Raw genomic sequence first — 24,233 nt, 5'->3', positions numbered from 1 at the left:
TTCCCTGACTTGGCCCTTTTAAATATCCCAGATGTGAAATCGAAGACCGAACCACTTTGAATTCCTCCTGTTATTTAAGGAAACATAAGGACATATATATATATATATACCTGTTATTTAAGGAAACATAAGGACACGCATATATATATAAATATAACATAAGGAAAAAGGAAACTATGTGGTCTCTGGTAGAAACCTGTTGTTTTACATCAAATTCCTGCTACTATATTTAAACAAAGGCATGTAGTATATAAATATTTGGGGGAAAAAAGTGGCATTATTGATTGAGGTTCCATTCTCAAAATGTCTTTGCAAGTATTATGCAACATTCCTGTTGTGTTTTTGTAAAAAAAAACATTTGAACATTAGTATAATAAACATGGACAAATTCTTAAAAACATTTGAACAATAGTATAATAAACATGGACAAATTCTTACTTTAAAAAATGAAATGATCACACACCAGGTACTGTTGGAGCCGGTTCACTGGTGGGGTCAGTGCTGGTCGAGTCTAGTTGTGATTCAGAGTCAAACAAGTCGATTCAGTTTAAAATAAATAAATAAAATAACAATCACTGCGCCTTAAAGCTGTTTACTGCTGCAGTGACCAGTGTTCACGGATCCTCTCAGAGGCTCTCTCCTCACATTTGAGTTATTTCAAATAAATCATAGCCGTCACTGTGGGGAAAAGTACACTCCAGTGAAATTTACAGAATTTAATTAAATCTCAGGGTGTGGAAAAGTCCCCAAAGTATCAGCTGCTGAACTTTATTTACTTTAGATCGAGAACAGAGCGACTCTGGCAGGCGTCCCAAATGCCACACACACACACACACACACACACAGTACCGTGTCTTCTGTTAGCTTGTCAGCATTTGTGAATTGTTGCACAGGAATACAAATGGACGTGACCTTTGTCTTTTGATATGTTTCATATCAAATCATATTCTCATATATGACACTGATTATTTAATTCCCAGTCTTTTGTCGGAGCGATTCATTTCACCTACAAGCAATTATTCCCCGCGTATGTGTGTGTGTGTGTGTGAAAAAGTGTGAGTGTGAGACTGCACTTGAATTATGTTTACATTACAATTCTCTGCTTCTCTCATATCTCGGTGGATCTGCAGCCTAATGGAGGTTACTGTAATATTTATGAAGCGCATCACCCCATGGTCTTGGCACACTGTGCCCTGGCTTATGAAAAAAGAACAGGAGCATTTGAAAAATCATGTTCTAATGCCTTCTCTCCTTCTCTCTCCTCTCCTTGTCCTCTGTCACCTTGGTGATGACCATATGTCTGTCCATATTGTGTGTTTCTTCGTTCGTCGTCCCCCATGGCTCGCCCACCAGACGCTACTTTGAGCCTCCTGCTCGGCCTGTTTGTGGTCTGCGGCCTGGCTCTGTTGGGCCTCCTCACGTTCATCTCCTGGAAGCTGTGCTCCGTACATCTGCAGACCAAGGCCCGCTTCCAGAGTCCGTCTCTGAGCCTGGCCCCTGGCCCAGAGCAGTGCCCGCTCCAGCCACCGCTGTCACCGCCCAGCTCCCAGCAGCCGGCGGTCACCATGGCGACAGAGAAGGTGAAAGACCCGATGAACTCCATGGGTTTCTTGGAGGCGGCGGTGAAGATAAGCCATACATCTCCCGACATCCCCACCGATGTGCAGCTCTCCATGAGGGAGCACTTCCTGCGTCGCACGCAACGCATGCAGAGACAAACCACCGAGCCGGCTTCCTCCACTCGGTTAGTCACAGTCACCCTGTGTGTGTGTGTGTGCTGTGTGATGTGTTTATTCATGTGTAAATACGCTCCGAGTTACACAGATACAAACATGCACGCGTGCACATGTCAGAACAGATCCAGGAACAGGCCGTGTCACATGTATTCTGCAGAAACCGCAGTTTCTTTCAACGATAACGGCTGAGACTTTGGTTCTGGGCCGTTCGGCGCCTACAAAGTTAATTACTTGAGTCGTTGCGCTCTCACCCCACAGGCATTTCTCATCTCTTTGCAGCTCATGATGGTAAAGCTAATTGTATGTGATGGCTTCTTCATGAGTGTTAATGAAAAATAAAGGAGGAGAATCGTTTGCTTTTGCATTACCAACAGAACGCTTTGTTTCATCAGCCTGATTGTTAAAAGTCAGCACTTTACTCTGAGCACATGCTTAGAATAAACGGTCGACCAAAGTTAACTCACAGCAATTTCCCCCGGAGTGGAAATTCTCATTAAAATTCAATCACAAACATTAATAATTGTTTTTTTTATCCTCACTTCATCTGCTTGGTTTAAACAGTTGAAACACGGAGACATAAAGAAACAAAGATACACAGAGAGACTGTAGGAATACTGAGGTTTTCCACACGAACACATGACGACATGATTGGTTTTTGTGATTGACCGTGGGATGGCACAGGGTTTGGAATAAAAACCAGTCTGTTTGACCTTGTTGATGAATCATTAAAACAAGAGGGTGTAATAAAAACCTTTGGAAGAATATAGAAAATCAAAACCTGTTGCAAACCTTCAAAAATTCAGTTGAGTTTATCCTGATACATTGATTTCGAACTTTTGAAGTTTGAAAAAAGCCTGACAAAGACATACGTGAACCTGTCAAAGTTGTTGGAGTTTTGACATCAGCTTTGAACTGTATAACCTCTCTCTTAAACCTTTTCAGTTTTTCACGTAATAACCAACAACTTGACTTACAACCCCAGGTTGAACCCATCTGAACTATCTAAACTCAACAAACCAACCCTATAAAAGTCGCTGCGAGCCGATCAACAGCTGAGTCGAGAGGCGACAGGTGATTTGTTGGAGAGCAGAAGTTTGTTCTTGGACCAGTTAGGAGAACAGAAGAAGCCGTCACTGCTGTAATTGCAGCTCATTAGTCCAGAGACAGACAGTTGACTGTCAGCTAGTCACAGCTGGACACTTTAAAACCATGTACTTAAAGGATTTACATGAGGCTACATTCAGCATAAAAACAGTCTCAATTTACTTCCAAATAATTGAGCCAACAGTGGCCATCGCTCGTCTCGGTTAAATTGCACCTTCAACAGCTGTGAGCAGACACAATCTGTCGCCCTGTCAGAACTCCCCGCTCCTTAAATACAGTTTCCCTGCAACACTAACCATTGCTTTCTGCTGTCTGCCTTCTTCTGTCCCCGCAGGCACAACTCTTTCAAAAGACACCTGCCCAGACAGATGCAGGTGAGCAGTCTAGACCTGGGAAATGACTACATGGTGGACAAGGAAGAAAAGCCAACCAGCATTGGTCGCATCCAGCCGGAGCTGTACCAACAGAAGGCCGTGGAATCGGAAGATTCCTCCAAGAACAGCAACAAAAACTGTGGCACAATAAACTTCTCTCTCAAGTACGACTACGAGAACGAGGCCCTGTTCGTCACTATCCTCAAAGCGGTCGATCTTCCTGCCAAGGACTTATGCGGCACGTCTGACCCTTACGTGAAGGTCTACCTGCTGCCAGATCGCAAGAAGTTTCAGACCCGCGTACACCGGAAAACTCTCAACCCCACGTTCAACGAGAGCTTCCAGTTTCCCGTGGCTTACGATGAGCTGGGCGCCAGGAAGCTCCACATGAGCGTCTTTGACTTTGATCGCTTTTCCCGGCACGACATGATCGGGGAGGTGGTGCTCGACAATTTGTTCGAGACGTCGGATCTCTCCAGGGAGACCAACATATGGAGGGACATCCAATATGCCACCAGTGTAAGGATCTATTGGCTTTTCTCTCAGATTCAGTATTGAATAACAAAGAGTGCTGTGACCTAACTGTGTTACTAACTCTCAGATCCATACAGACTCTGTTAGTTACAATATCCACGTAGTATTCACGACATCAAGCTGCTGTAGCGTTTTACACGACATATTTAGATGTTCTACCTTCAAATTCTGACTAAAAGGCCATTTTGTTGGATATTCAAACCAGGGCCACACAGTAATAAAGGGTTTGGGCCAAATAGTCTTAAAATGTCCAACAAGTATTTATATAAAAAAAATCACAACTCCAAAAATATTATTTTAATGTTTAGATGTTGAGGTCTTCAAAGTCCAGTAAAGTCAGTCTGTAGCGAAACAAAACTTTCCCGATGCATCAGTCAGAAAAGTCACGGAGTTTCACAACCATATGTTTCACAGCACAAAAACCATAACGTTGACATCTGCGACACAGAAGGACGTTTGTGTCTCACCACGCACTCGTGTAATCGTTCTCTCTGTTCTGCATTGTTACTTGTTGACGTTCAGGGACTCATTTTGGGAACTTGTCGTGCCCCGTGTAATAGGCACCACGCTTGGCCCCCTGTCGTGCTCGTCACTTCGCCGCCTCCTCAGTGCTCCTCCGTCAGACACTTCATCTCATCCAGTGGTTGAACTTGAGCTCCTTCTAGGATTGTTCAATAGTCTCGACGTTATTGCTTAGGAGGCAAAACAAAAAAAGCGGTGGAGCTCTCCCTGGCACGCAAACTTTATTGAACCTCCAAATGATTTTATGACAAAACCTCCTTGCTCACATTAAATTCAAGATTGCCAGCATAAAGAATGCACAGATGGCAGGAGTTTAGCGGAAACAAAAAACGAACCTGGAGTGGTGCGAAGCGACAGTATCCGTTAGGATAAAGGCACGACTTTAACAAGAGCGTGCGGCTTAATGACTCCACAGATTGAACACGGGGGAGTAAACAACAGGCGGTTTTCCTCAGCTCGTAGATCAAACAGATATTCATCAATACCATCCGCATCGGATAAAGGTTGTGTAGGAGAACAGTTATCGACTCTTCAGAGTTTCTCACGCCGCGGTTTAATTTTAGCACGCACGTTTTGTGACGTTGACTTATCGTGATCACAAACGAATCACCGACAAAAATTATGCTATACGGTGTATATATTTGTGTGTATGTGTATATTTGTATATAGCAGGGGTGTCAAACATAAGGCCCGTGGATTCTGAAAATAAGAAAAATACACCAACACTTAATGTTAAAGATATTTTTTGTAAAATTATATTATCATTAATTATGAATAAATACCAATAGATATCTAATATATTTGTACTACAATAAATGAAAACAAAAGGCAAAATATATAGGGATATATAGAAAATATATATAAAGGGAAACATGTATATATGTGCGTATGTGTATATACTGTATGTATACATATATATATACATATATTATGTGTATATATTTATGTATACATATATGTATATATTTATATATGTGTATACATCCTTTGTAATGACCTAATTGGATTGATCAATTAAGTGCCCAGTGTACGGTCGTCACCGTTTACACAGCTCGCAGAACAAAGTTGTTGCTGCAGAGGTGATGGCAACAATCCAGAGGACAATCAAAGTGTCACTCCATGCCTTAACAACACCTGACATTTCTGCTGCGCTTTCACATCGTGGCTCTAGCTTCTCCAGCCTTCGAATGAAACCTCTCACTTCCCGAGTTAAATCACTGGGGTACATGTGAGGAGACCGCTGCACTCACACAGGCCTGCTGGGATTTCAACAATCTGCAGGGCTCACACAGAGTGATCAATGGTGTGCGTGACCGTAATTTCATTTTCAAGACGGGGCTAAGAACTCATAAGGGACAGATGACTGGACTCTTATTCCACTTGAGAGTGTTTTCTCAGCAGTGAGTACTACAGGACCTGCCCTACAGAGTATTTTACCTATTTGACGTATCTGTAGAGTTTGTCGAGCAAGTACCACCTCGGAAAATTTAACACAACCACTTTAATATACAGCAGCACAGGACGAAACCTGTGGTTCCTAAAGTTGTCCAACAGCATCCTGCTTTTGTCTGTTTTAAAACTCTTACTGAACTTAATTTGAAACACAATAAAATTTTGTCTGTTTTAAAACTCTACTGAACGTAATTGGAAACACAATAAAATGACATGAAAATACTTTAAGAGACGTTGGGAACCACTGAGCCTATAACAGTATGCAGAGAATTCACTCTAATCCTCACTTTAATTGAAATCCTGTCTCCACAAGGACACATCGTATTGGGGACACTTAAATTGTGAAAGTAGTATCGCATATAATAGTATATATATAGCTAAACGGCTAATAGCTAAACTATAACAGCTACATTTAGCTGCCGTCTTAAGTGATCAAATCTGTTTTGGTTTTATTTCAGCTTCTAAAATGTAAATATCTTTTGGTTCCTTTTTTTCCCCTCAACTGATCCCAATCTAAAAGTCTTTAGTTTGTGGAGGAAGCAATAGTTGGATGAGGATGTTGTAATTTAAAAGTTAAATTGGTAAAAACCGATCTCCTCCTCCCGTCATGTTTATTCATTTGTCTAAAGGGAGAAAAACAAAACACCTAGTTTAGTATTCCATTATAAAAACATAATGGTTTGTGGGAATTCCCAGCTCGATAAGTCGCTCAGCCTTGCATTTAGAATGAACTCAGTCCTGCAGTAAAGATACTCCAGTCCTGGGTACTGTGGGTTCAAGAACTTTCTCCGTTCTCTGCAGTTTGTGACATTTAAATTCTCTGCATCTTTTTGTGGTTGCTGGAATACATGGTCTCAGACAATTAGTTGCAGAAAAAAACTGATAGTCACATTATTTACTGTGTAGAGCTGTCAAACAACCAGAATGTTTAATCAGATTTCTCACAGGGTGACAAATAAATAACACAATTAATCATGATTAAATGTAATAATTCACAATTAATTGTGAGTAAATAAAATTAATCACAAATATTCAGAATTAAACAACATTGAAAATGATTCCACTATTTAATAAGCCTTTGTTGAAAAAATATCTTTTATCTTGGTACTGTAGTATTTTCTGCTTGGTCACAGTAGTACTGAGTCAGCAGCAGCAAAGACACTGCTAGTTTTCCAGGGAGCTGCTGTTGTATTGTGTGATAATAAGAACGCCGGCAGGTGAATTTTTATAGATCACCTCACTGTTCACTGTTAGCATTCTCTGTTGTAGCGTCATCACTTTTTCGTGAACTTAAATGCACACCTGTCATATTTCCCTTCACTCTTCTGGACCAGATTCAGTTTATTTCAGATGGGAAATACATTTAAAAATAAAGAAGCACAAAGATAAGTTGAATTTTTTTCCCCATGTAGCTTTAAAAAAACACTTTGCTCTACTTTTATTCAACTCTCTGGTAAATCATTTTTTAATGACCGACTCTGCTGTAAAAAGAGATAAGTTGAATTTTTTTTCCCCCACGTAGCTTTAAAAAAACACTTTGCTCAACTTTTACTCAACTCTCTGGTAAATCATCTTTTAATGACCGACTCTGCTGTAAAAAGTAATTTCTCTAAAATGGTCCCATTTTGTGGCACTAGCAAATGTAAAGAATCACATGTTGATTCTCCAAAAGCATGCAGCGGCAGAAGGAGGGAAAATCAGGGTCGCTGACCCCTGGCTGGGCCGTGCGAACGTTAATGATTTTGCTTCTCAAAGTTGCCTAGCTACAGGATCTATACAGTCAGAGCAAAGTGCTTTTTTATTAACTGCAAGAAGGTGGTTCCAACAGTGACGGTTTTCAGGGAAGGAACTAAAAGAAAATTAATATATATTCTTGAGCCGCGTTGAAGTATCCTGGAACGGCTAAGGAAGACTGGGAAGAGTCTGATGTTGAGAATGAGCTTCTGGATCTTGAAAAAGAAAACTTCTTAAAGGGGGATACAGTAAACATCAACAGCAGTAGTGTATGTTAACTGAATAAGTATTTTACTGTGTATCTGGTTAGCACAGGATTAAGCCTTTAATGCTAAAGAGATGTTTCCACAGGCAACAACGGACATTTTATCCAGGGTGATGATGCGTTTACTGTCTATGGTGGAAGTAAAAACAAAAGAAACAAAGAACACTCTGCGCCGTTTCAAAAGCTATTTGTCAGTACTGTTCACACTTTGGGAAAATGTTATCCAGTATCTCAGGACCTTGAACAATAGACAGTAAATTGAACGCAGTCCACGATCAGAATGTATCTGTTTTGAATATCACTGTGAGGCTAAAATAAATAATGTGTTTTTTCGCTTTGTGTCTCCACAGGAAAGTGTTGACCTCGGTGAGATCATGTTTTCACTCTGTTACCTGCCCACCGCAGGCAGACTCACACTCACTGTCATCAAGTGCAGGAACCTCAAGGCCATGGACATCACTGGATACTCAGGTAGGTTTGTGTGTGTAATCTTCCTCTACAATAGGGTTTTTTGAGGACCAATTAGAACAGTTACATACTGTTCCACTAGGTGGCAGCAATCAAAGAAAGAAATCTAGAAAGAGAGGCATAATCCTCATGTATGTCTTTCTTCAATTTCTACGACTATATCAGACTTGTGTTCAACTAAACAGGACCAAGTTTCACACTGAGTAATTTTTGAGTAAATTGAAAAAATATCTTTTTGTGTTATTACATGTATTTTTAATAACTTTTTTTTTGCCATTGTGCCAACGGTGTCTCTTATGTAAAAAATTAGTCGTGGCTTAAAACAATACTGGGAAACTCTGATGTACTCTCTGCAATTCTCTGCAAGTGTTAAAATCCACTGTATTTTGCTAGTAATACAGTGAGTAATAGTGCAATTATGGAAGTGTTAAAATCCACTCTATTTTGCTAGTAATACAGTGAGTAATAAGATAATATAAAGGCTAAAGAGCTGCAGTTATCAGTTTGTTTGCTTTCAAACTCTGCTCTTTTTATCCCCTGTTTTCCCTAAAACTCAAATATCTGACATTTATTTTTGCTTTAAATGCCACAGGTTAAATGCTATTTTTTTTCTTCCCATGTTTCCCATGACATTTCCTGATTTTAAAGTAGGTCACTTTTCTTTTTTTTTAATTCCTTGGATTTATGGTGTTGTTGGCTGTCTGCTATTGTTCCAGTCTGTGCATCATAAACCAACAGACACTAAATTGTGCCTTCAAGTGTACTGGGCTGCAGAGACAGCACTACAGTCATATAGACGCGGGCAGTTCACTTTACATTCTGACTGAATCCACGCATATTGGATGAAACAAGGCAATTTGATGGATGGGAGTTGAAATCAAAATTCATCAGGAAGCTTTTACAGTCGTGCTATTTACTCTGTCTGCGGCCTCCCGTCATCACTGTTTACACAGGGCTTCAAGTTATCTACATTTACTGCTCATTACCGACATCAGAGCCTGATGCTGAGGAAAAACGAAAAGCAAAAAGGCAGCAGAGAGCAGTGGACAGGACTGCACACCTTCACTGTGCATGTCAATGATGTTACCACATCCACGCACACAGAGGGAATAATAATTCAGGCTGCGGCTCTGGATGCTGAACAGATTTGCACCTGGACCTCAACATATCACTATGTTTTACTGAAAAAAAAAAAAATACAGTTTTAATACTTAATACATACTGGGATTTTACTGGTGTTTTTACACTTAAGGTATTCAAATAACATTGGAGAAACAACAAGAAACAATGGGTATTGATATAAAAACCTACATTTAAAACACAGTTAAACATAGCCTGATAAAATGAATGAAAACTGACTACGTTTTTACAACAAAGTAATTAACACTTTTACCTGACGTCACTAAGAGTCTAGACTGCATTTTATGCTGAAACACCCACAAGTGATGATGTTTGTAAAACCAAGCCTTGGCCCAATGGTGTAAAATCCTGCTTTTGCAAACTGAACAGAATAGAACAGAGAAGTTTTTGTGGTATTTTTTACAAAAATGAAAATAAAAATAGTAATGATTTAGGTGTCAATCTCAGTGCTAGTTAGCTCGCTAATGGCTGCCATTTCAGCTGCCAATTCATCAACATATAAATGATTACTAAACTCAACTACTGCAACTGTTTTCTTGTGAGTACAAATCAATCGATTTCACTCCTGAACAACCGTCTGGTTACAGATTTGGTAAACACATCTGTGAGGGTTTTGTGTTTACATCGTCGAAGGATGCTAATTATTGGTAGATGTAAAGTAAGATGGTTGATCTGGAGAATATCAAAACAGTCTCTGGGGTCCTGTTTTTTTTTTTTACTCCCTGTTTCTCCCTTCATTAGATCCTTATGTCAAGGTGTCCCTCATATGTGACGGGAGACGTTTGAAAAAGAAGAAGACGAGCATAAAGAAAAACACGTTGAATCCCACCTACAATGAGGCCATTATCTTCGACATCCCACCCGACAGCATGGACCACGTCAGCCTGCACATCTCCGTCATGGACTACGACTTGTACGTAACATACACACATACTTAGCCCATCTCTAGCAGGCAGCAGTTGATAGAACTGGGGGGGGAAGTACATAAAGAAATGCAGTACTGTGCAGTAGTTTTAGGTGGTACATTCGCTACTTTCCCATTCTAAGGTATTTTGAGGAGATCATGAGAAACAGTCACCCTGGGGCATGTGGGGGTAATTCATTTTGCAGTTTAGAACATAAATTCAGTGGTTTTTAGTACCATCCCTAAAAGCTGACAGGACTGCCTCCCAGTGGCTGGGGAATAAGCACTCTGCCCCGGCTAACCAGGTCCAGCATCCTGGACACAAAGCGAGGCTTTGTGTCCATCTTGTTTGCGATATTAGACAGCTGTCTTAATATTATGAAAAACAATACTAAAGTTATCCTTAAAATTGAGGTCATTTCCTTGTTTTTGTTCTGATCAGGGAAAAAAGTCAGTTCAGTGCATGAAGTTGATAGAAAAAGAACACACACATTAAAGGTCAGAATTAAAAGGTCAGGATAAAACCGTCGTCTGAGGACCGATCAGTTCTGCCTAAGATCAGAGACCTGGACGCTGGTGTTTTCTGCTGTGTTATTATCATGAGATTCATTCAGGATGAGCTTCTAATCTGGGGACTCTCTCGAGAGTCTGCTTTCATTTACACCTCAGACGTCGTTAAAAGAGGAAGGATCTGCTTTGAGATGAGTCAATATACAGCAGGTGTTTACGGGAAGCGTCAGCAGAAGTTTAACAATAACGACTGAGAGGACCTGCAGACTCACGACCAGTGTCTCCTGGAACGAGAAAATCTCCTGCACACAACATTTCATGTTTGGAATTTCACGTCAGATTCATTCATGAAGTATTCATAAGTGTTTGTGCCCAAAGGGTTGGTCATAATGAGATCATTGGTGTGATGCGGTTGGGATGCAACGCCGAGGGACTTGGCAGGGACCACTGGAACGAAATGCTGGCCTATCCACGAAAGCCCATTGCACACTGGCACCCCCTGCTGGAGTCCAAAAAATCTGAGAAGGAGGTACTGTTTTGACTTCTGTTATTTCTTGTTTTTGTTTTTATAAATTTCCTGAATTTTGTGCCCAGACTGATTTGCATTGGCAGAGAAACATTTTCCTCATGCAGCAGTGACTAGCATTTTTATTAAGCTGTTTATACAAACACAGGTCAAAACTTGATGATAAATAAATGTTCTATATATCAGCATTTAACACATGATTTTAAAAAGCATAATGTGATTTTCCATTCTTGCACAGAGCATATCTTTTGCTGTTTATTGTCCTAGAAGTCATTCAAAACTACCCTGTTAGCCGTAGCATGAGGTCAGTGAAGTTGTTAACTGATAGCAACATTCAGTGTTGAATTTTCTTCTGATAAAGAGAAAACAGCATTTGAAAATGTAAGCTATTCCCGCTAGCAAACTATTAGCATTGTTTATTTGCCCTCTATGTATCTGAACCTTAATTGCCTTTATTGTTTGGTGTTTATTTTTGTATCAGGCTTCAGCGTTACTGTAGTAATCCTTGAGTTGGTATTAGGGTGTTTAATTTCATCTGTAAAACCATGTTGTTAGCATGTCTCCTCTCTGGACATGTTTTTTCAATGTTGTGACCTGATGGTGACGGTGCTGTAAAAATAAGCAGCGTGTGCCCTATGAATCATTGCCTTGTGTTTCTGTGTCCCGCAGTGGAAGGCGAGGACTGCCAGCTTTGACAGCCAAGGCTCCTGCCCCTCTCCCAGACCTCCCGCCAGTCCATGAGCAGAGCCACCTGTGACCCAGCAGCCCAGAAGGGGGTTTTACTCCCTCCTGCTGATCCACTTCCTGTCTGTCTGATTGAGGAGAAACACATACCTTCCCTCGCTCTTCCTTTCTCTTTCTCCCCTCCCCTCCCCCCCTCTCTCCTCACCTTTCTGTGTCCTCCCTTCCTCAAGTCTAGTTGCACAGCACTTCCAAGAACTGATCCAGGGTCAGCGTCAGTCAGCTAGTTGTTTGAAGCGTGCCGTCTTTTCAGGTTAAAGTGCGTGAGGGTCCGTGATTTGAAATGTGGGCATAGTGGTGACCCAGCGCTGACCCTTGCTGTCCTCAGAGGAGTCTGGCTGAACACACACTTCATTTTGGGCTGGAGAAAATCCAGGCTAAAGCAACCGATCTGTGCCTCCTCACAGGAGACATCCGCCGTGTGCTGCAGAGACCGTTTGATGGGAAAGAAAGAAAGAGGCTGAAGTTCAACCAGGGAACCAAGGACACGTTTGAAGTTCAGAAATAAATTATTTAAAATTAAATATAAAAAAAAAGAACTCTACAGCTCTATTGTGTTTAGTTTTACAGTGCTGTGATGAAAAAAATGGAATCATTATTTGACTGTAGCATTTTGGAGATATTAGATGTAAAACTGCTTCATCAGTCATTCTGTGTGGATGTCGACGCTGAGATGAATCTCGAAGCTCCAGCTGAGCTCCCGTACTTCTGAATTCAACCGTGACAAAAGGCGAAGAATTGAAAGAGAAAAAAAAAAAGAATCGTCCACTTGACATTTTAGATTATTGGTGTTAATAATAGAGCGTTATGTGTCTGAAGTATTATTGATATTTTCATTTTTCAAAACAAGCAGTTAGAAGGTCCAATTGTCCATTAGAGGCACAAAAAGATTATCGATTTTTCTTCTTCTTTAAAGGACAAAGGATGAGATGGAATTCAATATAAAAAAAAAACATGACGCTTTGTCAAAGGAGAACGGGAAAAGTGAGCACACTTTAACACACCCTCACCTCTGTTTGATGTTTTGGAGCAAACTTACCTTCCAAATGCACCATCACTCAGCCCGCTCCAAAAACACTGCTTCTTCCAAATGCATCATCACTCAGCCCGCTCCAAAAACACTGCTCTCTGTTTTTCTAACTTTCTCGGACCAGATTTTGGTGTGTGTGAAGTTTCTTGTACAGTACATTCGGTTCTAACAGAAAATCCATAAATGGTGATAGATTTACAGTAGGATTTCAATATATGTGTAGACGGACTTTGAATTGATGTAGCGCCTTCGGTGGTGATGATGTTGAACAACACGATTTTATCAACTTAGAGTTGCCTCTTCAGCCATAAATTCGAATGATCGCGTGTAGGAGATGATGCCATCCAGATGTTTGACAGGGCAACATGTGGTAAAAGGAATATTTTCAGCTACAAAGCCATGGAAATTATTTTCAACAAAAATGAGCAGCAGCACCAATCAGAGGGGGATAAAACCTGGATTTCTCCCAGTATGTGTGAATGAAAAGGAATAATTTGGCCCAGATTATATAATTTTATTATTATTTTATCCTGATTAATTAATTAATTAATTTAATTTAAATGTGATTATCCCTGTTCTTTCACCTCATGAATCAAATAAGGCCATTCTAATTTTTACAAATCTACAAAAATATATGACAAAAATATGTAACATATAATATAGTTAGACTAACTTCTTTTTTTTTATTCTGGTGTCACTATGCCATGAAAGAGACAAAATACCTTAACAGCGACCCCTAAAGTCAGGAACAGGAAGCTCTTTAAGCCATAAGACTTTTTTTTTTTCAAGGGCTCCCAATGAATTAATGAAATACGGATTAATTTGTACTCACGTCATTGGAATCTCTGATCTGACCTCACCTCGAATTGTGGAATAATCTAAAATATATTAATTAACCTTATGATACGCTCCCTGGTTTCAAGAGCCTGTTTGATTATTGCCCATGTACCCCCTTAGGTCCAGGAACCTCTGGTTTAGAACTAAAATTCTTATTTTCTTTTTTTTCGGCAAACATGAGTTTCAAACAAATTTCACTTTTGTCACGGAATATTTCACAGAACCCCTAACTGGGGACCCACGGACCCCCATGGGTCTTGGATCCCACGGTTGAGAACTTCCATTCTACAAGCCTTGTAGTGTAATCTGGAAGGAATTCCTCTTTTTTTATTCTCCACTAGAAATGTCTTTATTTTAAACTGTTTCCATCTATTTTTATATTATATCATCAGTTAAATTTATTTTGATAAGAAAACACACATAGCCTATATATTTATCATGGGAGTTTGAGTACGCTACATATTCTGTTTGATTTGTTTGTGTGCTTTGGTTTGGCCTGAACAGCAGCCACATGCAGCTTGGATCCAATACTGTAGGTATCCTGTAATGGTAGAACAGTCTGGACCGCTGCTGCGTCGTTCCACATTAGAGGACAAGCGAAAGAACAGGTCCAACAGTCTGTGTCTGTGAAGAGCAGTACAGTACAGACATTATACTACAGAGATTGTGAGACTGTCATTGGCCAGACACCAAGACCAGAGCGGACGCGTTTAGCAGATGAAGAAGTGTCTGTTAAAGTCGTTTCCTCCACGGCTGAGTTTACGCAGAACCAGCTGTTTATTGCACCAGAGTTGGTACAAAGCAGGGATGACAGCGTGGGGGCAGATGATAGGTGAGCGGGTCAGCATCCACGCAGCAATGGCATTTCTCTAATTGGCACTTGTTATCGTGAGAGTGAGTCAGTGCATCATTGTCCGTGCTTGGCGTAATCCATCATGGCAGCCCCTCCGCAGATGTGACGGTTTCAAACTTTACTCTCATTCACACCGTTGACGTCGAGGTGAAATTCCTCCGTGGATTAACGGTGTTTCAAATACATGATTTAATTGTGACGTTTTTCGAACATGTTGATGGTACTGGAGTAATTTCTGTTCCTATTTTGTCAAAAAAAAAAAAAAGAAACCGTGTGCTTTACGATGATGTGCTGTGTTTTCATAGTTGACAAAATCTGTTGAATCAATTGCCTCAGTTTATGAACTGTTCTAAAGACCCTCTAGCTTTGCCTAATATTGTACTGTTTCTTGATATGATCTTGTATCTCTTCTAACTGTTATGATAGCACTAAATTTCCAGTTTTCTATCGATTAATTTTGTATTTGTAAGTACAGAAATGTTTGAAAAATGATTACTCTGGTGACTGACGTGAGTCAGTCCCGGTACCAGACTATCACTATCGTGAGTTCATTTTAGATCCCGGCTCTTTACCAGGTCTAATGAGTGATCCAGTGTGTAATAAAGTCAATCTCAATAGAAGACATGAACCAGTTGTCATCCTTTTGTGTTTTTTGTGGGTCTTATAGTCGCTAACAGGAAATGTTTTTTCCGTTTTTTTTTCCACCATCAGTTCTCTGACATGGATTTTCTTTCCTTTGATTAAAGGATTCATGCAGAATTGGCTTTGTGTTAACAGTTATGCAAAAAAACACACCATTCAATAACAGCACAGCCAGTGGCATAACGAGCACGGGATGGAGGTCGGGGGTCGACGGTAGAGCACAACGGGAATAAGATTCCTACTGAGGCAGAAAGGTGGATTAAATGAGGAGAGGACACAGAGCAGAGAGACTCCAGAGAAGAAGACATTTTGGGGTCATTTTCTAAAAATATCTTCAATTTCATACATTTTTAAAAGGATGAGTTAACTCTATTAACTCGTTAATTCAAGCAGTCCTTATGGTTATGGTTCCACTGCACATTGAGTTTTTATGAGAAGAGCAGTCGAGTTATTGTAGAGTCGTCCTAAGGAAGAATTTTCTACTGACTAGGGATGGCTTGATACAACTTTTTCATGTCTGATATCGATACTACAACTTGGAGTATCTGTTGATACCAATATCAAGCTGATACTTTTTTTTTCTCTTTTCTCTGTTGCTCCTGAAGCGAAAGTGTTCTTGTTTACAGCAGGATCGCACAAAGGGCTTCGGTATCACATCCTGAAATTTTGACCAGTATCAGACTGACTGTCCGACTGGATTGTGCCATTTCTACAATTGACCTGGGCTGACCAGTCATTAACAGGAATTCCATCTTAACCCAATAGCAGATTAGCTTAGCAAATTCAACCATTTATTTTTTTTAAATCAGCACTTTTTGTAGAAATGTACCATTTACCCAATAGGATTACATTATTGTCATTCGTGTATCAGTGTGATGTAGTAGAACCTAATCTACGAAAACAGTTTAGTTTAGATCAAGAGATGTACCATTTACCCAATAGGATTACATTATTGAAAACAGTTTAGTTTAGATCAACAAGACTTGTTCTTACAGTTATTCATTGTGACACTACTGTGACCAGCTGACCCAGGTCTGCTTTGGCTTAACTGCAACAGATATTCAGCCACCTGGGGTGATATGTGCAAAGGCTTTGGAAAACAACAGCACTCTGCTGCAGACTTTCAAACCAGGAGTTTCCTCTTCATGGTCAATCTGTAGATGATTTGATATCCATCGTCCCAGCCGTAGAGTTGTTTCTCCTCAGGGTTGTATTTCAGACTGACGTGAGCTCCGTACCTCCTGGGGAAGTACAGTAGTGGGGCCTCCTCGCTGACCACCACGTCATTGACATCAAACACGCACTGAATCCGTGAGCGGCTCGCCAGGCGAGTATTGTAAACAACGTATAGAGTGCCACAGACCACAAAGGCCGCCTCGGCGTTCTCCCGTGGGCACCCGGTGTCCCAGATTTCCTCGATATCAAGCATAGCTGGGTCCATCTTAGCAAGGTTGATGTTTGGTTCACTGTCACTGGGGGCGTACAAGAGCCAGAGGCCTTCATCATCTGCAGCCAGGTCAGCAACAACCTCAGGGTTCAGGCTGTAAACATGAGCAGGGCTGTCCACGGGGAACATGCTAGAATCTGTCACCGTGCCACTAACTATGTCATATTTGACCACCTGCACATCGGCTCCAGACTCATGTTTAATGCAGTACAAGTAGCCATTATGCACTGCACAGCCAGGGCCAGACCACACGAAGGGCAGACGGATCTGTCGGCTGCCAGTAAGTCCAGCAGAATGTGAAAAGTCCTGCACAGAGTCAAACTGGTGGATAACGTCTCCTGAGGTCCCATTAAAGACGTACACCCTGGATGACCTGGGGTCTCTGGTCCACATCCCTTGGGGACCACCCACTCGCTTCAGGATCTTCACTGATCGGATTCCAGAGATGATTTGTGTACAGTCTGCAGAGGAAGGACAGAGAAAAAAAGACACTAACTTTTCTGATATGACTTTCCAAAATATGACAACTTCCAACCAGCCATGGAAATGTTCAATGTTCAAAACAACCTGTCAGAATAAATGTGTTTTGTGGAAGAGAAGAAAGACCAACACTGTGCTGTCACTGAAACTCACACAGAGAGCATCAGTGTCTCAGATCAAAATTAGAATCATGTTCAGAAATCTCATGTTGCACCACTGTGAGGCTGTTTTTTTGTTTCTTTTTTTTTTGTGCCTTTTATCGAAGGCCGCTGTGCTCAAAACAATGTCATCCGGCATGAGGTTGGATCAAAACACTGCTGACCTCAGGGCAGTTTTCTTTCCCTTTAATTTTGATGAGAAACGAGACCATTCACAAAAACAGTTTATATAATTCTGAGATAAAAGACCATGGATCAAGTTATTAGAGCCACTGAGGGGTGACGTTATTGTTGTAATGCACTAATTAATAATATTTTTTTTAAAAAACAAGCTATTATGAAAACTCTTTTATCAGTGATATTTTAAATGTTGAGTTACTTGCTCTTTTGCACACAGGGTACAGATGGACCATGGTCAACATCACGGAGTTCAGCCAATGAGAACATTTAAGGGTGGGTCTAAGACTGCTGCAGCTCCCACATGAACCGGAGCAGAAAAGAAAGGTTGAAAAGAGAAATTGATTTGCCGCTTCACCACTGTGAGGTTCATTATTAGATTAGGTTATTAATGCAGAAGCTGTTGATAACCTTTAGACACAGAAACACTATAAGCTGTAAGCAGAGCTAAAAAAAAAAAGTAAAATCTGGAGACTATAAAAATGGTGGCTCTGGAAAACATGAGTGTCCAGTGACACCATTAAACCCCTTCCAACAGCACTGTGTTTGTTTCCCTTTTTCCAGAGGTATGGCTTGTTGTCAGGACAGCAGGGGCAGCACTGCAGCGTCTGGTCTAAGGTGAAGAAATGTTACATTTGATTCTCCTCCTGGGGATCTCATGCTGTCTCTCTGCTACCATGAAAGAAAAGATGGATCAAATGGATCAAAAGCCTCCATCCTTCAGGAAGTTTTAGACTAAAGTCGGCCTGTATTTCCTCTGAACTCACCAGAGACTTGGGATCTTATCTCCTCCCAGTCGTTCTCCCCCTCCATCTCTCCTCTGCTCTCCTCCAGACCCCAGACTCCCTGCTCCACCACTTTGTCTGCCTTATTCACACAGGCCCGAGGCGAGGTCTGGATCCCAATGTAGTCCATCTCTCGCTCCACTCGGTCTGCACGGACTGCAGCTCCTTCCATGTCTTTAAAGAGTTCGCTGTGCTCCGTCCTGAGCCCCGCCACAATCTCTGCAGTTAGCTTCTTAAAGTCCTTCGCCTCTGCATGGTAGCGATGAGTTTCTTTATGCCAAAACTGCATGCGGTCCTAAAGAAAACATATGATTAAGTCAGTGAACTTCTTCTTCCTTTCTGAGGCATCAATTCAAGAAAAGGATTAATCAAAGAGTTCTAAGACAGCTTACGAAACTTCCACAAAAAAATGTGTCTTTACAGGCAAGGTGTACCTAATGAAACAATTTTTTAAATTTCCAGTAGTTTGAAACTTCCACAAAAAATGTGTCTTTACAGGAAACAATTTTTTAAATTTCCAGTAGTTTTTAAAAATAAAATACTTCTAGGAGTAGTTTTAAATCACTATACTTTTTACTTTTACTTGAGTAGATTCGTGAAGAAGAAATAGTACTCTTACTCTGCTACATTAGGCTATACTGAGCTATGTTATTTTAATCAGAGATACTGGATAAAGCTTTAGCTATCCATTATCCAGTTACTTTATACATCCGTGATCCAGTATCTCTACTTTTATTTTGTCAGAGAGAGACTTCCGCCCAAAGCTCTACCGCGTGACTGTGTTTAACCTATAAAACGTAGCCCTTGCCGCGCAGCCTGATCACGTGACCATACTCAATCTCAGCCGCGGGACGTGTTTGTTTAGCGGCTACTGCGGTCGATGTCCACCATCTTTGATAGCGAAAAATCGTAGAATCAACGGTCGGAAATGCACACGAAGACGAGGAGGGACACCCCTGGAACTCCACGTACAGTTTACAAACAGTGCGGAACAGCAGTTGCATCATACGGTGTCTTTTGTGTCCAAAACACCCGGATATCTCAGCATTCAAAAACTCAAACACCTGAGAAAATATGTAGCGGTAAGTTTGACCTAAAATCGTTTTTTTTATTATTATTATTATTTATTTTGTAAACATTTATTTAATTATGTTCTCTATTATTTTATTGATGTTTATTACCACTAGTAGTTTTTCCACCAAGTACTTTTTTACTTATTCAAGTTATTATTTGTAGACTACTTTTTACTTCTACTTGAGTAATATTACTCTGAAGTAACAGTACTGTTACTTGAGTACAATTTTCAGCTACTCGACCAACCTCTGCTTAAAACTCACCGAATAGTTAGCATGGAGAAATATTCTGTCATGCTTTGTTTACATTCGCTGGTTGAGGGTCAATTCGATCGAGCTACATTCACTTTCTTCTGTTTGTGTTGTTTAATATTTATTTTTTCCGCCTTTCATTATGGCTACCAGGTGTAAGTCGGAATCTTTTTGGGTTTTTTTATGTTTTTATGTGCTAGATTATGATGTAACCAGTGTGTTGGCGTATGTTAGTGACATAAGAACTTAATAATATGAAAACATGTCGCACCATTGGAGGGCTCCCTGTATTTAGGTCTAAGGCAGGTATTCAGGTGCTTTCTTTTTTTTTTTTTTTTTTTTTTCAACATTAACATTTTGAACTGTGTCAAAACAGCGTCATTTATTTTACATTAGAACCCTGCTGGTCCTACAGTGCTGGCACCAGAGCTAATTACCACAGAGTAATGTTCATAACACTGAACAGAGTTATGTTTCCCGCTCTCGCCACTCTGCTGATGTTGCACTCATCCAGCTGAAACTACACTTGCTATCGTTGTCATTAAGAAGCTGTCAGGGCGCTGACGTCTGCACTTAGAACAAAGCACCTGTGTCTCTTGGTACCAGTCCCAGAAAATAGTGAGCTGCTGCTCATCAAAGTTCTTTTTTTTTATTGGAGATAGGACTCATGCCTGTTTCAATCACAACATCCTCGGCAGATGAACACAGCTCAGGGTTCCTCACTGCTGTGACTGACAGCCGTAAGAGAACGAGAGCGGAATCATCCGGCACAAAATGTAATAACTGCCGTCTCCCCTGCCTCTGATTCTCGCATTCTCCCCGCCTTTTCTTTCACTTCGCCTGTGGTCAAATGGAAATGAAAGCTGGATGTGAAGTTGTTGATGAATTGTTTGGATCAGCACTGAAGTTGAGCCTGTAAATTGAAATGAAAACTGGAGCGGCGGCGGAGAGGGCCGTGATCAAACTCTGCACTCGAGGCCGATTACAATTTTTAGCATTTGATTAAAAAAATATAAGTCGGAGAACAATTGAAAAAATATGTAATTTTTAATATGTAAAAACACATTTGCTTTTCAATAGTGAACGCCTTGTTGTTGTACAGTCTTGACGGCTGTCGAGGCGCCACTGCAGCACAGGTTGGTCTTGTTCTCATTAATGGAGTGTCGTTGTCTTACATGATGAATGCTATGATGTTGTTCAACACAGGCTGCGTGTTGCATGGAAAACAGAGAAGTCTCTGCACGCTCCAGCTGATGTTTCGCTGAGGGGCGTCAGCAGAGTTGATGAGCTGGGCACAGATTGCATTAATTGGAACGCACACTATGTTTAAAGCCTGATGTCGCAATCTAAAGAGGAGCTGGCAGGCATCAGGCATCCTCAAGTGAAGAATACACTACTGTGTTTGGTCATTAGTGTTGAGAGAGAAGAGGTTTGTAAAATCATATTAGTATCAGTGATTTAAAGGTGAGTTTGGTTTTTCTTACCTCAATAGCCAACAGTCTGTTCTCCAGATAATCCATCAGGCCCTGGTAGTAATACTGAGCTCCTGTAAAAGTCCAGGCAGTGGAAACAAGGAGCACAAACACCGGCTTCATTGTGAGCTGATTAATGCAACAGTTCGACTTTTCCGATATGTCCAAGGTTTTTGTTTTTTTTTTCTTTTGCTGCCTCCCCAGAGAGCCTTCTGCTACAACGACCTACAAAACTTTACACATCTATAACAATGAGTGCAAAAAGTTTTTCTTTTAAATAAGTATTGAGGGATGAGTGTCTGTTACTCTGAGTTTCCGATTCCTTCACAGCTCTCTCAGTTTGCTGGAATGTTTTCACAAACTCTCAGGGAGGAGCCTTTTTGCCCCTCGCTGTCCAGAGAGAAGTGAATGTGCTGCACGGAGTCCGTTCACGTTTCTGGGTGTTCTGTGCACATTTGGCACGAGTCTCAGTCGCTCTGCAGTGTTTTAGAAAAAAGATTTTAGCCCAATTAAAAGACAAGACTTTATTGATGTCACAGACAGGACATTTTGGTTGTTTTTTTTTTAAATCTAAAAAATATATTTTTATTATTATAAATTCCTATTTAATTAAATAATTTAAAAAAATTAAAAAAATACATCACACAGTAAGATAAACAAGTAAGTCCTTAATGTTCACCGACATGGAAATTGGAGAAATAATTTTTTAAAAAGCAACATGGCCGAGAAAGTAGTGATACAAACGGATATGAAAGTGACAGGGGCGATAAAGTGGAATATGAGAATAAAATATACATATTGACACATGATGGTATGTACAGCATTTTTAAAACAATTAACACACACACACTGCCACAATGTTCAACAAATTAAAAAAAAAGTTTTATTGCAGCATTCAATGTCATTCGGCCACACGGGGGCAGAGTCGTTAGTAATCGCCACCGTTGCAGTCTGTCCTTCTCTGCCTTTGTGTCTCTGTCATCGTGATGATCAGTCACACCTGCCTCCAGTGATCAGCCTCATCTTCCTCACCTGTTTCCCCTGCGTGGGTTTGTTCTTCGTGTCTGAGCTTTTGTTTCTTGTGTTGTTCTGAATGTGTTTTTCCAGTTAAGAGTCTGATTTAATGGAGTTCAGGTTTTCTGTGTGTGATTTATACCTCTGTTGACACTGAGCAGGGACAGAGTTTAAATGTCCTCCATATGTGTGGATGGACACACTGTCCAAGACGATGCAGGTTGAGGATTAGGTCAGATTAGGAAGGTTAAAAAATATGTATATCACAGTTTTTATTTTTTATGTCTCTGAATAAAACTAGTAGTCAGTTCAAAATTGCAGTGTTCTGCTTCTGTGTGACACACACAAAGCAAATGACCTTAAATCAAAGACATTTCTGTCTTCACAGGACCCCACTGTTGTTAAACCTACCACGGTTTTTGGAACTGACCTCACCCACCTCACCTCTCTCCTCGTTACCCTGACCCACCACCGCCTCAGCACCACACCGACACCTCAGGTTAGTCAATCAGTCTTTGTTGCCTTCATACTGTGTGAACACGGGGGTACAGACTGACTCTACCTGGACCTGGACTCAGACGTGGAGTTCACAGTCAAACAGTTTCAGACTGAGCTCCAGTGACTTTCTGCTGTACTTCTGTGACTTTAACTGTCTCTTTATTCCAGTCATCTGTTTTAATGAGCTTTTTTAAACCTACCACTAGAATTTTGTTCTTGTACATGGTTTTAACCAAAGTGATGCAGCCTCACTGGCTCCCCCACCAAAGTATTTTAAATTGACGTGACTTCAACTCACTTCACTTCTTCTACTGTCTCCATACTGCGGCTGCAGCTTATGTGTTGAGCTTTGATGGATTTTTGGAGAGTTGGAAGTGAATGCCGTGGAGACGCTGCATCGTCATAGGGTCGATGAAGTTTGACCTGAACTCCAGTCAGTCCTGACCTGAACCCAGACCACGGTCTATTTTTATTTCAGCAAACACTGGACCAGACTGTGAGTGTCGTCATGGTAACAAAGTGCCATGTGGCTGCTTTTCAAATTGAAATTAGGTTATTGGGTTTGATCTAATCTGGACCACACGCTCCGTCTGGAACCAGCAGACGGGGGCACTGACAGGCCACTGGCTGTAAAATTGCACCTGTTTTTTCTATTTTTATGCCTCAGAGGCTTTGTTCAATCCCACTTTCTGACTGGTGAGAGAAATGGCAAATCCATTCCCTTCTCTTTTTTTAATCGATTTTTTATTTATATATATATATATATATATTCTTTTTGGAGCTTACGAACTCAGGCTGACTGTGGATTTCTCATCTGTTTTTAATTATCGGCTTCATTTGCACCACAGAGAGGTGCAGTGTGATCAAATGACAACGCATCAATGGCTATTCATTATGCTCTAAGTGCTTTAGCAGGGGTAAAAGAGTGGAATTGATTCATATGTTCGTATTTGTCAGTGTAGAAGAAGTGAAACAATTTATTAAGAAAACACAGACACAGAGAGAGGGAGAGAGACTGTGGCAACTTGAAATAGTTTTTGATTAATAAAAAAGGAAAAACTTAGGGAACATTCGGTCTTTGTGATCACAGTTGGGGTGTGTATTTGTGATCTAGATAATAATTTCTATAATAGCCTATTCATGATAATTGAAATACTAAGATTCAGTAAATATTATGAAATGATTAATTTTTTGTTCCTTTTGTTTGTTTTTAAAATTGTAATTATCGTCTGAATAATTCCCTGTGTTGCGAAAAACGTTTAGTTTTCTCTACAGTCAAATGAATTGTTTCGATAGTCATGCAAAAAACATTTGTTCTGATCCTTTATTATCCACCAGATGGCAGCATTTGGCTTTATGTAAAACTAGCGTTCGTTGTTTTCATTTACTTATCCAGAGTAAGCAGAAGAACCTAGAGTAAATACATTTTCAATCAAAACAAATAATAAAAATCCATATGCTCAACGTATACAAATACTATGATTCACGGTAGCAGTGTAGTACTC

The 24,233-nt window shown here is 40.5% G+C and overlaps 2 protein-coding genes across 4 annotated transcripts in view; one reads left to right on the top strand and one right to left on the bottom strand.

The window, feature by feature from the left end:
- Window positions 1–13,045, top strand: part of syt6a (synaptotagmin VIa) — a 57,163-nt gene extending 44,118 nt beyond the window's left edge. Inside the window, exons 2-7 of the mRNA XM_008319150.3 lie at window positions 1,354–1,744; window positions 3,175–3,733; window positions 8,072–8,192; window positions 10,071–10,242; window positions 11,122–11,272; window positions 11,939–13,045. Of these exons, the coding sequence (XP_008317372.1) occupies window positions 1,354–1,744; window positions 3,175–3,733; window positions 8,072–8,192; window positions 10,071–10,242; window positions 11,122–11,272; window positions 11,939–12,010 (1,466 nt within the window). The 3' untranslated portion in view covers window positions 12,011–13,045. The remainder of the gene's footprint in view (window positions 1–1,353; window positions 1,745–3,174; window positions 3,734–8,071; window positions 8,193–10,070; window positions 10,243–11,121; window positions 11,273–11,938) is intronic.
- Window positions 13,046–16,342: 3,297 nt separating this feature from the next.
- olfml3a (olfactomedin-like 3a) lies at window positions 16,343–21,684 on the bottom strand. 3 transcript variants are annotated; one of them, XM_008319152.3, is made up of 3 exons: window positions 21,229–21,684; window positions 18,402–18,714; window positions 16,343–17,280 (listed from the first exon to the last, which is right to left on the bottom strand). In XM_008319152.3, exons 1-3 carry the CDS (start codon window positions 21,337–21,339, stop codon window positions 16,496–16,498), a joined length of 1,209 nt encoding a protein of 402 aa, XP_008317374.1. In that variant the 5' UTR covers window positions 21,340–21,684; the 3' UTR covers window positions 16,343–16,495. The 3 variants fall into 3 exon arrangements, with proteins under 3 accessions (XP_008317374.1, XP_016891591.1, XP_024915093.1); XM_017036102.1 differs by lacking the exon at window positions 21,229–21,684 and adding an exon at window positions 19,254–19,340; XM_025059325.1 differs by lacking the exon at window positions 21,229–21,684 and adding an exon at window positions 19,039–19,243.
- Window positions 21,685–24,233: the final 2,549 nt, after the last annotated feature.

This window comes from Cynoglossus semilaevis, chromosome 10 (assembly GCF_000523025.1).
Source record: "Cynoglossus semilaevis isolate Cse_v1.0 chromosome 10, Cse_v1.0, whole genome shotgun sequence".
In the NCBI taxonomy this organism is placed as follows: Eukaryota; Metazoa; Chordata; class Actinopteri; order Pleuronectiformes; family Cynoglossidae; genus Cynoglossus; species Cynoglossus semilaevis.
This window is presented reverse-complemented; position numbering and strand designations above follow the sequence as displayed.

Excerpts from the sequence above, each read along its gene's own strand:
- olfml3a (XM_008319152.3), bottom strand. The coding sequence starts at position 21,339 with ATGAAGCCGGTGTTTGTGCTCCTTGTTTCCACTGCCTGGACTTTTACA. Across the intron at positions 18,715-21,228 it reads ACAGACTGTTGGCTATTGAG|GACCGCATGCAGTTTTGGCA; the intron begins GTAAGAAAAACC and ends TGTTTTCTTTAG. Across the intron at positions 17,281-18,401 it reads GATAAGATCCCAAGTCTCTG|ACTGTACACAAATCATCTCT; the intron begins GTGAGTTCAGAG and ends CTTCCTCTGCAG.